At 44.0% G+C, this 16,486-nt stretch overlaps 1 protein-coding gene across 7 annotated transcripts in view; it reads right to left on the bottom strand.

The window, feature by feature from the left end:
- The window catches only part of Ubr4 (ubiquitin protein ligase E3 component n-recognin 4), a 128,620-nt gene that overhangs the window by 18,238 nt on the left and 93,896 nt on the right, over positions 1–16,486 (bottom strand). For all 7 annotated transcript variants that reach the window (XM_076861150.1, XM_076861153.1, XM_076861152.1 and 4 more), the window contains 17 exons: positions 16,289–16,379; positions 15,916–16,000; positions 15,616–15,743; positions 13,892–14,021; positions 13,619–13,776; positions 11,806–11,915; positions 11,210–11,351; positions 10,484–10,565; positions 10,056–10,229; positions 7,937–8,058; positions 6,818–7,015; positions 5,841–5,921; positions 3,501–3,588; positions 2,845–2,972; positions 1,820–1,927; positions 1,210–1,329; positions 328–518 (listed from right to left, as the gene is read on the bottom strand). In XM_076861150.1, coding sequence (XP_076717265.1) covers positions 328–518; positions 1,210–1,329; positions 1,820–1,927; positions 2,845–2,972; positions 3,501–3,588; positions 5,841–5,921; positions 6,818–7,015; positions 7,937–8,058; positions 10,056–10,229; positions 10,484–10,565; positions 11,210–11,351; positions 11,806–11,915; positions 13,619–13,776; positions 13,892–14,021; positions 15,616–15,743; positions 15,916–16,000; positions 16,289–16,379 — 2,136 coding nt within the window. The remainder of the gene's footprint in view (positions 1–327; positions 519–1,209; positions 1,330–1,819; positions 1,928–2,844; positions 2,973–3,500; positions 3,589–5,840; positions 5,922–6,817; positions 7,016–7,936; positions 8,059–10,055; positions 10,230–10,483; positions 10,566–11,209; positions 11,352–11,805; positions 11,916–13,618; positions 13,777–13,891; positions 14,022–15,615; positions 15,744–15,915; positions 16,001–16,288; positions 16,380–16,486) is intronic.

Genomic DNA, 16,486 nt, shown 5'->3' with positions numbered 1-16,486 from the left:
CATGATAAAAATCCTTGGACCTGACCATGCCACTCTCCCTCTTAGCTGCTATGTGCCAAAACTCACACCGTGTTTTTTTTTTTTTTTGCATTTTCAAGCTTTTGTGTACACAGCTCCACCTTATTATGCCCCTTTCCATCTCACAAACTACTTCACCTTGTCTGCTAGCCAGCTCTACTTTAACACAATATATTTCAATTGTTGCCTCCCCCACTAGACTGAGCTCCTTAAAAGCCAGAAGGGGGACATAAAAATCCAACAGAAATTCAGTGTTCCTTCCTTGGTCTCACAGAACTAGTTTAGGCTTTTGTGGGGACTCTCACATACTTATCAAAGTTGCAGTATGGTTTGAACCGCTCTACCAGGATCTGCATTTTCTCCACCTCTCCAAAGGAGAGGTATGGGATGATGCGAAGCAGGCCCTGGAGAACACTAGGATTGGAGCGGACAAAGGTACTATTGATCTGGTCCAAGAGCATCACAAGTTGATCCTTGTCTCCTGTGAGGAGGAGGTTGCCCTGCAAAAGAGAAGCGAGGGTGAAGTCAGGACTGTGTAGTCAACAGTTGACCCCATAAGGTCATCCATTCCCATCAGACACAGAAGAACTGGTTTTTAACACTTCCTGGGCAATTATAAACAGCAGGAGTTTCACTTGATAAATTACTTTCTAAGTTTCTGTGATGGTCTCTCAACAATCTCAGGTGGTCAAAATGAACTAGTACAATCTCCCCTCCTCCCAGAGAATCCAGAGGGTCGAACATCCATCTGGGCATATTTCTGGCCAAATCACTGGTACCAATAAGAATGGAGAGAGTTGTAGGTGGAGACAATGGAGAGAAACTGAACTATGTTCTAGGCCTGAATCTACCAGTGATCAACTATAAGGCATCGGAACAGCTCATTTCATTTCTCTGGGCTTAAGGTATCCTCATTTGACAAAGGTCCCCGACTATCAGCTAAGACATGCCCCGATTCCATCAAGGAGCACTGTTTTAGTGAAAGAACATCTTTAGCAGTTATGTTTCTTCTGAATTCAAAGATTTCAGGCTCTAAGATGATGATGTCCCCATAGTTAAATCTTGCCATTCCTGTGACTTGAGAGGGTCATTCTGGGTTCAATTTGGCTGGACACAGACATGCCTACTGCTGGTAATGAGACAGGGCAGGTTCCTGCTGTCAGTCAGGGAGGGAGTGGGCCCTATACTTACCTTATCCTCGCTCAAGGGCTCAGCATTGGACTCATCTAGAATGATCTCCATGATGCTAAGCACCTGCTCGGCCACAGCCGCACCCCCACTGTCCTTGCTCTCCTGCTCAGCTACCAGGGCCTGTAGAAGAAGAGACCCAGACACTTTCAGGATACAACCATTGCTGATGACATCTGATGCCCTACATGGCCTTAATTCCCAGAAAATGTGTGAATACACACAACGTGCCTGTTCTGAAAAGGAGATAAGCATGTGGGATTTTGACAACAATGAAAATGTGCGGGTCTCTTTCTTGGGTGCCCAGAGGAGAAAGGTACTACTTTTCTATTGGTGTGGCTTATGGACTATTTCAAGGACTGCCTTCCTCTCATCTGAATTCAGAAAAGGGACAAGGAAGCTCTGGGGTGCCATAGCAAGAGCACAGGCAAAAGTTAGCAGGAGGAAGGGGGCACTGGAAGGACCCACATTTCTCTATCAGTCAGTCAGAGAGATGGAGGCCTTGAAGAGGCTGCAAGTCCATTTCACCTTGCCCAGAACTGAAGATGCCCCCCAGCCTCGACCTAGGGCTACTAATGCTCCCTCTTCATCATCTGAAGCCTCAACTTCTTACCAAATTTAGAGTTCCCAGCATGACGTTCAAAGTGTTCATTTCCAGCTTGACTAACTGTTGCCGATTGACTTTCACCTTCACACAGTAACTGAACAATTTCAGCAGCACCTGACAAGAGAAGCAAATCAAAGCCCATGAGAGTGTCCACAAGGGTAAGATATGGGGATCAGCAGGAACGTATGTCTCAGAGGGTTATGTGTAATCAGTAGGTACTCCTTCTGAAATGCAGGGGGTCAGCAGGGGAAGTGAACACAAAGGAGACATAGTAAGGTGGCGGGGCTCTTAACAGGTTGGCATTTAAAACAGCAATGTTCTCCAGAGGCCACACCCAGAAGCTGGGCTTCTTTCTATCATCCCTGAATGATGGCAGTGACACAGGTTCCTAATCGGATGAGTACTGATACTCTGTCTTGGGGAAATTCTGACACTAAGAGCCTAAACCAATGGTAAACAGAATGATGCCAAAGTTCCTAGAGACTATGGGAGTTCAAGCACCAGGCAGGTCATTTACAACAGACATGATAATATTTAGCCTTGTATATTCTAGGGATAAAAATAGTAGTGAAATATTTGTGGTGCCTCTGGAATCCTGTAATTCTGACTAATAAAATAGCCAGAAAAACCTCCAAACAAGATCCTACAATGTGAGAAATTAGTTACATTACAAGATCCACTTAAAAAGCAATAAAAAAAATTATTAATGATGACTGACATAGTGCAGTTACTTGGAGGAAAATAATGAGATTATTGGTTCCATAGATGACTAAAGAAGTATAGAGTACAGTCTAGTACTAAAGAAGTACTAGAAGCTGCCATGACACTCTGTTTTGTGGGAGCAGGCCGGGAAAGAGGAGTAGGGGGTCAATGATTCAGAGTGTGTAGGGAACTATCAGGTTCTTCGTTGGTCCATGGCACCATGCTGCCCTCTAGGGTTAAGTGGCACAAATGGCCATAGCTTTGTGCTGCAGAGGCCTCTCCTTCCCAGTGCAGAAAGGCTGATCCCAGCCCTGCTGCCCACAACTTACTGTTAGAAGGTGGCGGCCCTGCTTGAAATCTTTGATCCCAGCCAATCTGTTAAGCATGCATTCTAGGCCTCCACACTGGGCCATTACACCAGCCATCTTATACACTTCTTCTTCATCTTCTTCTTCATCTGGAAGAAAAGGAAAGCCACGAAGAATGGAGATAGGTGAAGATGGGAATAAATCAGAATCCCCAGAATGCAACAGCCCTCTCCAGGGCTGAGAGCAGAAGGCCCTTTTCCCTATCTCTAATAAAGACAGACACAAAAAAGGGTCAATATTGGATACTAGACTATATAACATCATTCCAAAAAGAGCTTTTCTTAAGGTTCAAGTCAATTAAAATCACTTATTCAAACAGGAAACTACAACAATCACTATCACTAATGGGAGAACAAAACAAAACCAGAACAAAAATAAAACCGAACTCAAATTTATTGCTAACTGCATTTTCGCCCTAAAAGCTTGATCACTCTCAATCTTCAGATGTGTTGAAATCAGGCCCTGATTTCTATATTTTCCTCCATAGAGAGGTAAATCTACAGCTCTGATGCAGAGTATAAGAGAGTATTTGTTGAGAATACCCAAGTTCCTGGACAGGACCATGTGGTCTGAAACCCCAAGTCCATGTGCAGCACTACAAGTGGAAGGGACGTTACCTGTGGTGGAGTCCAAGGACTCAATAAACTCCTCAGTAGCATCGCCCAGCAGCCCCCGCATTCGATAAACAATTCTCATGGGCTCTCCCTGAGCAGAGAAAGTTGGAGAAAAGCACTTATAATAAGCCCAGAAAAATGCAAAGGATCCAGCACCTGTTAGGCTTAATGCCCAGCAACATGAAGCACCTCTGCTTTTCTACAAGGCCTGAGCCCCATCTCTCAGACTCCAAACGCACTGCAATTCCTTAGGAGAAAGGAGGCGGCCCAGTGTCCACTGCAGGGTAAGCATCACATAGACTTTATGCGTAATCTCATTCACACCTTTTTATTAAGGGCTAAGTAGGTCCTATGCTAATGAAGCACTTTACATTATCCTTTTGTACCAGGCTCAACAGCTTGTTCAGTTATCCAGCCGTAGGCCCCATTCTAAATCTAAGCCATTGCCTTGCTCAGGAAAAACTCCAACTCCTGGGACTACTACCCAAAGAATCACGTCAAGCAAGTTCATTTACATCAAAGAGCTTCAATGCAGGTCTCAGGCACCGAGGGAAAAATGAGAACCCATCAGTTTCTACCTGGGAGAGTGTGAAATCTCCATGTTATCATACAAGGAGAGGATTTGACCAGACTGCTCCATGCTAACACCCACAGAACTAGAACGATTGGGAATAAGCCCCTGTGGGAATCCATGTGGTGCCAGGCACTGGGCTGGGCTCCCCAGCACAGGTGCACTTGGTTTAGAGGTGAGAAGCAGGAGCTCAACGACATGCTCTAGGATTGAGTGGCAAGTGGGCACCACCCCAATGCCATCTGCCTGCTTCCAACTCTATGCACAGCTTCAAGACAAGAGCCCCTGTCAGAAAGGCCAGTTCTTTAAGGGCCTCCAGCTAGGGAAGCCCAGTGAGGATTCCTCAGAGAAAACCACCACAGAAAATAGAGCACAGGAAAGTAACTAAAGAGATGGGCTATTTATCAGGCAGACGGAAGGTAGAGAAGGGACAGGAAGTTGAAGACCCAGATAAAAAACTATCATGAACTCTGGAATTTTCCAGAACCCCTCAGTGAAGTAAGCACACCAACATGAAGAATGAATGATTTTCAACTTAAATATGACTTCATGGTTCAGAGGGGAGATGCTCACATGCATTCTTTGGTGTACCACCACCACTTACAAGAGTGCCCACGGGTGCTTAATCTTTACTTTTTTTCTTTTTAACATGCATTAGAGATTAAGCCCGTATTGTTCTATTTGGATGCTAATAAGTCACTGGCAAGGTACAATGGCTGGGACAGTCTTCTGTCTGTCACTCTGTCAATAATGCTACATTTACCTAACTGGCAACAGAAACAGGGACCAGGATTCCTGGCATAGTGGGAGGACAGAAAGGAGAGAGGCAAAAACGTACAGTGTATGGCCAATTTATTTTCCTACAGAAATATTTGGGACTAAGTATTTTAAAAGTTTGCTGTGCCAGGCATGATAGTGCATGCCTACAATCTCAGCTACTTGAAAGGAAGGCTGAGGCAAGAGGATGGCAAGTTCTAGGCCAGATTAGATAACTTAGTGACACCTTGTCTCAAAATAAAAGGGGCAGGGATGTGGCTCAGTGGTAGAGCACAAAACAAAGATGTTTGCTATGCTTCACTAGTACACTACTTTGCTGTAACTAAGTTAAACATTTGATGTTTACTGAAGAACCCCAGCAGAGACAAAAGAAGAAAAGGAATAGAAACAGAAAAATGAAGAAGGAAGGGACACAGAAAGAGAGGAAAGGAAGGAAAACAGAGAGAAAGAAACACAAAAGAGGGAAAGGGGAAGTAAAATGTCTGACTTTCCTAAGAGGACAAAAAGCATCAAGGTGACCAAAATGACCACAGTACTGTATTTCCTTCATTTCCCTTTCCCCTCCTTGAGAACAACTGCCTATTTGAGTTTCAATTCCCCAAGGAATAAAACAGGAACAATGCTTCCTGACCCAGCTTTCCATAGGGGGTGTGCCTGAGAAAGCTGAATTCTTAAGAGGATACAAAGTTCAAGATAGCCAGCATTCCCCATCACAGCCTGGGCTCAGAAAAAAATACCACCTGGCCTCAAATCTTTGGGATTTGAGACCTTGCAAGGCAGAAAATGCTGGTGCCTTCTTGAAGCTCTTTGATCCTCATTAGTCAGATGCTTCCAAAAGCAGACAAGATAAATGGTTGATTCCCCATAAAACAGAGAAAACAAAATGCCTAAGGGTTCTTCCGAGGTGGGTAAGTGGTGACACAGCTCTTCCTGGTCCAAGTCTGTTGAGTCAGAGAAGGACACCCATATCTCCAAGCAAGAAAATAAGCACATACCTCATTTGTGGTACACCAGACCTTTTTGTAAACCTCAGCCACAGGAAGGTCCAAACTAATGATCTTATTGTTCACTAGAAGCTGAAGGGAAAAGATGAGGCCGTTATTCCAAATTAATTGTAAGGCAAGTAAGTCTCAAAATCAAAGAACACTTCATGGCAGTGGTTCATAATCTATAATTTCCGTGTGTCATGGATCTTTCCATCAAACACCTGCTCAGGGACAAGCACCCTAACCCAACCATGGACTCCAGTTTAGAAACCCTGCTGAGGACCTTCTATTTTGAGCCCACTTTAGTACCAGAAAAGGCAATTTTTTGTTTTATTCAATGTGTCCTACACAATGTGTGTGTGTATTTTTGTTTTGTTTTTTTTTTTGGTACTGGGGATTGAACTCAGGAACACTTGGCCACTAAGCCACATCCCTAGCCCTATTTTGTATTTTTATTTAGAGACAGGGTCTCACTGAGTTGCTTAGAGCCTCGCTGTTGCTGAGGCTGGCTTGAATTTGCTATCCTCCCATTTCAGCTTCCCGAGCCACTGGGATTATAGGAATGTGTCACCATGCCTGGCCATGATGTACATTTAACACCACACGCCAGAGGTTGTCTGCCAGAAAGTATCAGACACAGGGCTACAAACTTAAATAGGCACTAAAATGCCAGGATTCTGGGAGCACCATTAACTTGGAATCTCTCAGAAATCTCTGCCAGAAGCAAACAATGATAATGAAACATATCACCACTGTAACCAACAGCCATTAACCACTTGCTTATTCCATGCCTTGGGCAGAGCCATTCATAGGTAATTAACGGTAAAACCCAGCGAGGCAGAGAGTGGGAATCATTAACCGTACTTTATAGGTGAGGAGGCCAAAATCAGCTCTCTTCCCAGGGCTAATCAGCTACTTAGAACAATCAGCTGGATTTGATCCCAGCCCACACTCCTAGTCTCCGGCAGACTATCTTCCCTGATTACCTCCATCCCACTGTCATCCTCCAGGAGAGCCACCAGGTCACAGTCCTGGCAAATCTTGTTCTTTATATCCCTCATAAGTGGCCCAATGCCTGGCTCATTGCTGCTATACGGGTTCCCAGGCATCCTGCCCTGTAAAAAGTCTTCTTGTTGGGGATCCTTCTCCAGAGTCACAAAGAACTCAGTGACTTCATTCTCCTCCTAGAGGAGATAGACAAAGATGTATCAGAAGGGACAGAGGAAGGAGAGATTTATACCATGCTACCTTGTTCTATGGACCCTCCAAGGGAACATGCCAAATGCATCCAGCCTTTAAACATGAGAGACATAAAGGACAGAAAACTCAGAGGTCATTCTAAATGGCCACATACAATCCAAATAGCCTTAAATATCAAATATCTCCTCTGATACTCAGGTAGATGAGGAGAGGAAGCCTAACAACTAAAGCAGAGAGGAAGTGACATGCTCATCTCATGCAAGGCTAGGCAAGACCAGTGACTGCGTCACTGATGACCCTGAAGTTGTGGAGAGGACCTCTCTATATGACACAACACTATATGACACTGTAAACCCAGCCCCACTGCCCTCTTATTGCTGTCTGAGGAGACTCATGTCTTCCTCAATAGCAGGAAGGGGTCTTGGGTTCACACTGGGCTTCCATGTAGCTCAAGCCAGAGAGAAAAGACACATGTGTTGCATGTCCACAGAATAAGGGGCTGGAGGGAGGGAGGGAGGGAGGGAGGGAAGGAAGGAAGGGAGGGAGGGAGGGAGGGAGGGAGGGAGGGAGGGAGGGAAGGAAGGAGGAAGGATACCTTTATACTCACTCAAAACTGCTTCTTCAAATAGCATGGTGGATTGATAAGCAATGGGATTTTTGGTAATTAAAAAATAAAGACTAATCTTGACCTAGAATCTAGGAAGTAAGACCAAGGGAGACCATTGCTTTGCTATCATTAAGAACATGAGGTTGCTTCTGCTCTTGTGTCAGGGGATCGTCCTACAATTTTGACTGAAGGTCCATAGGTGGCAACATTCCCCAAGACTCTCATGAATCCCCAAGAGGCTTCAGCACCATGGCTTGCGCTGACAGCTAAAGGCCACAGGGAGCACCACGCTGCTTACAGGATAAATGATGCTGCAGAGCCTCTCAAAGATGAAGACAGGAGTCCGGTAGTCATCCAGATTGTAGCGCTTGGCCGTCTCAATGCACACAGCCATAAAGGCCTTGGTTTCTGATTCTGTACCTGCCAAAATCAAAGTGGCCAAGTTAATTAGGAAAAAGCTTCACCCACATGAACTGAGACAAGGCTTTCAACAAAGTACCATCACTTACATCCTTTCTGCCTGCTAAGTCTTTAAGTATTCTACCTGGCAACACCAATAGTTCAACTGGAAATCTGATGCTGACTTATTTTAAACTCAGACACATTTGATTAGACATCCTGAATACCCAAATCAATATTGTGCCTCATGGCTGGTTCTGTATATATGCTGCTTTTCCTGAGGGTAGGACCTCCTTATGGAGAGAACTATGCCTTACTCAACTTAGCAACCCCTTGCCAAAAACAGATCTCAGGACAAGGTCAAATAATAATCCTGACTGTGTATTCCAGTCAAATCAAAGGACAGTTCCAATTTTAAGCTTCTTTATAAAAGATTAGGTAGACTGACCTCATAAGCCAAACAGAACTTTAAGTCACATGATGGGGAGAAATATGGTGTTTAAATGGGTGGCACTGTAAGGTCACCAGCCAGCTTAGCATGGCACGATGAAAGTGGCATCAAAAGGACTTCCATTTTCGGGGCTGGGGTTGTGGCTCAGTGGTAGAGCGCTTGCCTAGCACATGTGAAGCTCTGGGTTCGATCCTCAGCACCACATAAAAATATATAAATAAAGATATTGTGTTCAACTACAACTAAAAAAAATATTTTCTTTTTAAAAAGGATTTCCATTTTGATAATACAGCAAGAGAGGTTCCCTGACTTACTCCCTACTTCTCACTGCTAAAAGCAATTTTTAAAAGTTAAATGAATATGTATCAGTGAACTACTATACTAACAAGAAGAATCAAAAGCCAAAATCCTTGAGAAATCAGGAACCCAGGAAGATGAGCAAAATACCAAAGTGGTTTTGGCCTTGAGCTTTGATTTCCACAATCTACCCAGATTTGCAAGCTATATACAGAGCCCTGGACCTGCCAGCACAGGAGTGCAGCAGGAACCACCTCATAACCACCACCCACATAAATCTGTCGTCCCAAAAGAGCTATACTCTTGACATATGGGTCAACTGGAAATAACTTTCTCATTCTTGCATCATCAAAATAACAGACACTAAATTGTCTTTCCTTAAATTACGGCATTATTTGAGTAAGGGTGCAAATCTCCACTGAGAACTACAACCAACTATTGCCTGAAGGGGTTTGTGGCTCCAACTTTCTGCTACCCAAGACTGAACAACCTGAAACTGAGGGCTTCCTCTGAGGTAGCTCTGAAATGGCAGTGCCCTGGGATGCTTCACAGAAGCAATTATAAAACTCTTTCTGGAGAAATCCATTTGGGATTGAATACTAAAGAATTTCCACAATAACCTGAGAACAAGGTCATAGTTAAAAAAAAAAAGAATCACAAAATACAACAATTCTTAAGGTATCATACAAGAACCTGAATAATAAACAGCAGAATCAGATCCATAAAAATTTCAAATTTTAGAATTATCAGACACAAATGTGTTTAACATGCTTAAAGGCTATTAAAAGGGATGGGAGACATGAATAAAAAACAAAAGACAAAATTAAGAACTCAATGACAGATTAAACAGATTACACATAGCAAAGAAAAAATGACTAAACTGAAGAAATTATCCAAACCACAAACACACGACGAGATGAGCACCATGGAAGATGGTGGGAAGGGAGTGCCACAGGAAGAGGGAGAACAGAGTAGAGCTGACCAACGAGACATGGCTGAGACTTTTCTAGACTGATTAAAAACACCAGTCTAAGAACTCCTGCCCTTCTCCTGCTTTACAGCACAACATATTAAGTCCAAATTGACAGAGCCGAGCTCTAAGAACCAGTGCTCTTAAGAGATAGGTTTCTCTCCTTGAATACGGGGAGATACGGGGATATGTTTGCCACTTGTCCTCTAGCTCTGTAGCGCTTGGGGACATCAGAATCATGCACTTTGCCAGTCTAGGAGGGGTGTGTGAACCTGGGCTCCAGCCCCCAGGAAGTGCTACCTGTGGTCATGTCCTCCAGCATCTCTAGCAGCATATCCTGTGTCTCATCGATCAGCTTGGTCCTCTGTACCACCAGTTTCCGCAGGCACAGGTATCCATTCAGCACAGTACCCACCAAGCGACTTTTAAAGTGCCTTTTAATGGATTCCACCTCAACAAAGGAGGAGAGAAGGCCTGTGGGGAGAGGAAAATATTGCTGCAAGAGCTCTTGATGAGAATGTAGGCAAGGAAGGCCTGTGTCACTGGTCACTAGTGAACGGGAGCTCACAAGTGCAAAGCTATCAATGAGGAGGAAAAATGCAGAGCTTAAAACCGCACCATGGTCAACACAAGAGGGAAGAGAGTTGACTCAACACCCAGAAATTAAGTGTCAGTCCTTAAAACATGCCCAGGATGCCCTAACAGAAGGGCCAGGTGGCTCTCTCTACCTGTGAGACTTTTGAGGGCATAGCCTTGCTGCAGATCAGTGCTCAGGGTGGCCTCCTCCAGAGCCAGCAAGCGGGCTATTTCCTAAACAGGATGACAAGCACAGTGTGACAGCACTGCCAATGATCCCAGTCCCTTCCACTGCCACCCCAAGGAGCTTGTAACACCAATCAAGGCACATAGGAGTTGCATCTCCTTCTTCTAAGTCTTGGGGCTCCTTTCCAAGAAGCCAAGGGCAGCTGCAGTGCTGTTAGGGCACTGCTTAAACCTGGAAGCAGCCTCAATGGCCAACAGACCATTGATACAAATACCAACAACCATGAAACAAATAATGCTAAGTCATGAAAATAATATTTTCAACAAATATTTTTCCCCAACAAAAAAGAACTCTCAGGCTGGGTGCGGTGGCGCACGCCTGTAATCCCAACAGCTCAGGAGGCTGAGACAGGAGGATCACAAGTTCAAAGCCAGCCTCAGCAATGGCGAGGCACTTAGCAACTTAGTTAAGACCCTGTCTCTGAATAAAATACAAAATAGGGCTGGGGATGTGGCTTGGTAGTTGAGTCCCCCTGAGTTCAATCCCCAGTACCAAAACACACCACTGTTTCAAATACCATCTTTATCCCCTATTGCAGTTAAATGATTTAAAAGAGGGGAAAAAAAAAAAAAAAAAAAAAGAACTGATGGAATTAGGGAAACGAGGGCTCTGCTGCAAGGGGGCAGAATACCTTGGTGATGAGGTTGCCCACATAGGGCAGGACTCCCCGAGCTGCCAGGTAGACTTTCCAGTGAGCTGAAGTGATGAGCTTTTGGTAGAGAGCGAGGTACTCAGCAGCACACTCCCCAGCTATGCTCAGCTCGTCCAGGTAACTGACATCAAGAGACAGGACATCACTAGAGAAGTGCTCTGAGAGACCCAGTACTCCCTCTTACACATCTTCTGCTTTGCCTCTCTTCCTCCTCCTTCTAAAGGTGGAAGAGGACATCTGAGCAACCTGGAAAGACTTCAGAGTACCTCAGGGAGTGAATGCATTCATATTTTGGTGTTTAATGCTACAAAGATTGCATACAATAATGCATGCTAACCCTTTATGTGCTCATAAGATCTCAATAAATTCTAGCTACTACTGCTGCTGCCATTACTACTACTACTACCAGTAGTACTAAAATGCAGCTTTTTACCCTGTGTTTTTTCTGTGATAGGCAAGGAGAGGGTTATACACACACATGCTTCCAAGCCCTCATCAGTGGACTCCCTTGGGAACAGGGAAACCATTCTAGATGAAATCTAGCCACTCTCTGCATCCCACCCTGAAATATATACCTAGTGAGAAGGTCAAGGACCTGCTGCTTGCGGCTGGGAATGGTGGCTAGAGCTTCCACAATGGTACAAGCTGCCTGCCGTGCAGCCTGTGTCGCCGGAGTAAAGAGGACCTGCAGGACATGAGAAAAGACCAGCTCAAAAGACGCCCTGTTTTAACATGCCCCAGCAGGGCAATCCAACCACCACCCATCCAGAAGTCTTCTGGGAAGCTCTCTAAGAAAGGGCTAAAAATTCAAGTCACCAGCTAACACAGGACCCACTGCTGCAGACTGAGAAAGAGGCTGTTAAAAAGCCCCCCTTCTTTGTGGAAGTCTCTCCACCAAATAATTTGGAGAATATACTTAAGATGACTAAAAGAGAAAAGGTGAAGCCAGCATTTTTCTTAGCAAAACTTTGGTCATTCTTTTTGGGCATACCTGCAATTCAATTTAAACAAAGTATTTATTTTATTAATCAATGAAAAGCATATAATGACTTCAATCCTTTAAAACCTTAGCTAGGAAGAAAGGGGAAGGAAGGAAAGCAGACACAGAAAGGACAGAGGAAAGGAGCACAGTGCTGACATTTAGTCCTTTAAGCAGAGAGGGGCAGACAGCACAACGAGTCTGACAAGAAAGGCAGATGAACAGTTCTTTTTTTTTTTTTTTTTCAGATGGATATTGCATATTTATTTACATTTCTGAAATGTATTAGGGGTCAGATAGGTGAGTTGAAGAACCAGTTATCTGTCAATTATCTATGACAACAGAGCAACAGCAAATGACTTTAATGAATTGATAAAACAAAAATATTCACTTCTTGCTTTTAAATTTGTCTGATTATATTCAGGATCTTGGTAATCCCTTGCCTGCTCATGACCTTCTAATCCTTGCACCAAATTTAACTGTTTAGATTAAGTCTATTAACCAGTAACGTCAATGTCTTTCCTCATCTTTGTCTACTTCCAAGTAAAGTTGCTTCTTCATTTTTCTTCATATAAAAATCATTCATTGCTAACTATGATGCAGGTATTACTTTATGTAATAGATTTATAGTCATGAATAAGACAGATTAAAATTCTTGTTCTCATGGAGTTTACTTCCCAAGGGAATACATGCTCAGCTCCTCAATGATGTCTATTCATAAGAATATATCAGTGAGAACACTGCACCATACAGACAGGGATCTTCAGTGCCAATGCAAGTTTAAGTACAGTGTGCTCCTGTTTCAGGGTCCAATGACCTCTGTTTAAGTCCTAGGCCCATAATTATAAGTCATGATATAAAAGAGTATCTTTCTTGTCAAAGTCTCCATTCCTACTACAGAGTATTAGGACTAAATTCACAAGATTGTCTTAGGGATTAAATTAGATGGTACACATGAGAAAAAAAACAATTTATTCATTTTTAAATGGTATACATATAACCATATACTGTATAATATATGTATATTTATTTATTTATTTATTTTTTACATAAGAAAAAAGTTTTATTTATAGATTAGGCACAGAAAGTAACACAATAATAATAAAAATACAACATGTATGACAATACATTATAATAAAAGTGATATGCTTGTGGTCTTTTGCAAAATGTTGAAAAGTTTTCCTTTATCAGCTACAACTATATAATTTTTTTTTTTTTTTTTTTTTTTTTTTAGATGAACAGTTCTGTTTTGGCCAGTCCCCCATGCTGGTGGTTCTAATTAAGAGGCTCTACTATTTGAAAGGAAATAAGAACAGCAAAGGAAAAGCAGGACAGACATGATGAGGAGCAAACACACACTGCTGAGACCAGGGCATGGAGGGCAAGGGACCCAGGAGGCGGCCACTCACCTGTCGAAGCCAGTTGTTATGTCCTAGTTTGAGATCCAAGGGAGTGGTCCTCTTCCCACGGCGGCTCAGGAACTGTTTCCACCTCCACACATACTTCTCGGTCAAATAGAGATGGCGGAGCTCTGACTTGCTGGGGGATTTCCCATTGCCATCTGTCCCTGAAAGACCAAGGATTGCAGAGATAGGTGAGTATGAAGAAGTGATCGAAAAAGGATGCCATCAGGACCAAGGTAGGAGGAAGGGGCTCTGCACATCTTGGACAGACAGTCACACCTCTGATGGGAAGACACTTCTTCCAGGCTTCATAGGATGCTTTGGGATCTCTCTTGAGCCACAGCTGAGCCTGGGCATGGATCTCGTTGCAGTATGGCTTCACTGTGGTGAGGGCCTCGACAGGGACATCCTGGAAGAACCAAGTAGACAGAGGCGAGAGAGTTCAAGACCCTAGCTCCAATGAAATGACAGTGACCCCTAAGGAGTGACGGGCGACATACACTCTACACTGAGCTTAAGATCACTGGCTTCCACAGTGCAGAAGGTATAGCTGCCTTCATTTGGAAAGTCCTACAACCACATATACTGATCTCCATCCCAAGGCTAATCTGCAGTTTCCAGAAGCACAGACCTTCCAGGGTTCATTGCACATTTTACAGGATGTGGAAAGTCATCACTAACCAGAAAACAGCTTTGTCTACACAGATGCCCTGAAAGTCTTGGGAACGTCTAGGGAGCTGTGAAGCAAAAACCCGAACAAAAGGCAAACATCAACACTGTGCTTTGATACTTAGGAAGTAAGTTATTCTGTGAAAATCTCCTTTTGCCTCACATGGTGGAAAAAAATGACCGTTATACTGGGGGTGAGGTTCCTCTTTCCAATCAAGGACTAATTGTATTAGCTGGGAATCAGCTTTGGGGAAATAATTTTTCATTAAAGGGAAGAAATGATGGTGCCCCAGCCCTGTCTTTGCCGAGGACAGGTGGATTAGACCAGGACAAGGGAAACACAGGAAATTGTGTGATGCCTCGCCACAACCCCTAGTGCACAGCATCACAAAGCAATCTTTTGCCATGAAGATAACCCACCACCACCACCACTCCCACTTGCTAAAGCCATGGTCCATCTGATGCAGCAGGAATCTGAAGGGCCTAAGGACCAACCCAGGGTGGGTTGGAGGCACACAGCCTCAGGCATGCCCAAGAGAAAGAATTAAGGCCTACATATTCTACAAGCTGTGTAAGCAGGTCAACCTGTGGCTCAGCTATTGTTATTTTAGGATAAAAACTTAGCTTAAAGGGCTGGGGTTGTGGCTCAGAGGTAGAGCGCTCACTTGCCTAGCATGTGTGAGGCACTGAGTTTGATCCTTAGCACCACATAAAAATAAAAATATTGTGTCTACCTATAACTAAAAAAATGTTTTTTTTTTAAAAAAAGCTTAGCTTAATTCATTCATTGAATGATTCGCTGAGCAGCTACTATATGCTAGATACCACATTAAGTACCAGAAATAAAAAATTATAGTAAGACAGTCCTTACTATAATTACTATAACTTAGATTCAAGGAACTCATTAAATCATTTATTTTATACAAACTTAAAGGTGGAGACTATTTTACAGATGGAAAACTGAGGATCATAAGTAACTTCCCCAAGGTCACAATGCTAGTAAAAAGAAGAGGTAGGATTGGAACCAAACCAATTTTGGGGCCTGGGATTCCCTCACTGCACCATGACACACATGCACTCACAAAGGGCGGGAAAGAACACAATGCTTTCTGGGAGCTGCAAGTCTTCTGATGTGACTTCAGAAAGACATAGTCCTTCCAAGTACTGTATCCTATATGAAGGCATTTTAATGATTACTTTAAACTTCCTTTTCAAAAATCCCAACCCATCTCTGATGAATTGAGAAGCAGCTTGGTGCCCATCCAGGTTAGATGAGTTCAAGTAAGCAGAGGCCTCAGGCAGGGCGCAGTGCTAAGAGCTCCCGAGCCTAGTACCTTGTTCTTCTTGCTGGTTGGAGCAGGTGGTTTAATCAGCTTCTGCAAGATCCGCAGGCACATGAGGGTAATGTTCTCAACTACCACAGGAGTCTTAATGTTCACAGCCATGAGGAAAAGACTGAGTGCTAAAGATGGTCAGGAAAGATAGAGTCACAATCACAAGACACATGCCACCTGCCCCAGCAGAGGCTGCCCAAGCGTCCTCTCTCCTTCACCTCTCCTCTGTGGCCAAGACTGCACCTTGGAGTCCCTTTCCATTCCTGGAAAAGCCTTGACCAAGATGTTTCCCAAACTCACCACAGCGTAACCGGAGCTCCCAACAGCTGTCCTCCTTTGAGATGGAATCTGTTAGCAGCAGCATCTCATACTGAAGGCTACTTGCCTAGAAGGCAAGTAGGAAGAGAGATGAGTCAAGAAGGCTCTAAAGGGCAGTCCAAGCTCTGATCAGGGAGCCTAACTAATGTCTGGCTGTGGGAAGCTCCATCAGAGGAAAAATAGCACTGGAGACCCTTGTGCTATGGAGTGCGACTGGGAAGTCATTATGGGATGTTATCTCTCCAAGAGGGTCCCTTCTTCCCTCCTTAGTCTCTACCAATGGAACTGGAGGAGGAGAAGCCAGAACATAAAGGAATACAAGGGAAGAGTCAGAGAGGACAGCTGGCCTGCTCACCAGATCCGGATTGGCCCAGTGGCCCTTCAGGGCTGTGGAGACTTTGCCAATGATCAGGTCATTCATTTGCTGGGTGGCTTCTGGGTTGTCTCTGGGGAGGAAAAGCAATGGAGTTCTGTTATTCATCACTAGTTATGGCCCCCCCTGTCCACCTGAAGAGGTCCAGAGAAAATGAATGGCTAGGGCTCTATGCCCAAA

Source organism: Callospermophilus lateralis, chromosome 7 (genome assembly GCF_048772815.1).
Source record: "Callospermophilus lateralis isolate mCalLat2 chromosome 7, mCalLat2.hap1, whole genome shotgun sequence".
Taxonomy (NCBI): domain Eukaryota; kingdom Metazoa; phylum Chordata; class Mammalia; order Rodentia; family Sciuridae; genus Callospermophilus; species Callospermophilus lateralis.
The sequence above is the reverse complement of the archived record's forward strand: the minus strand, read 5'-3'. Positions and strand labels throughout refer to the sequence as shown.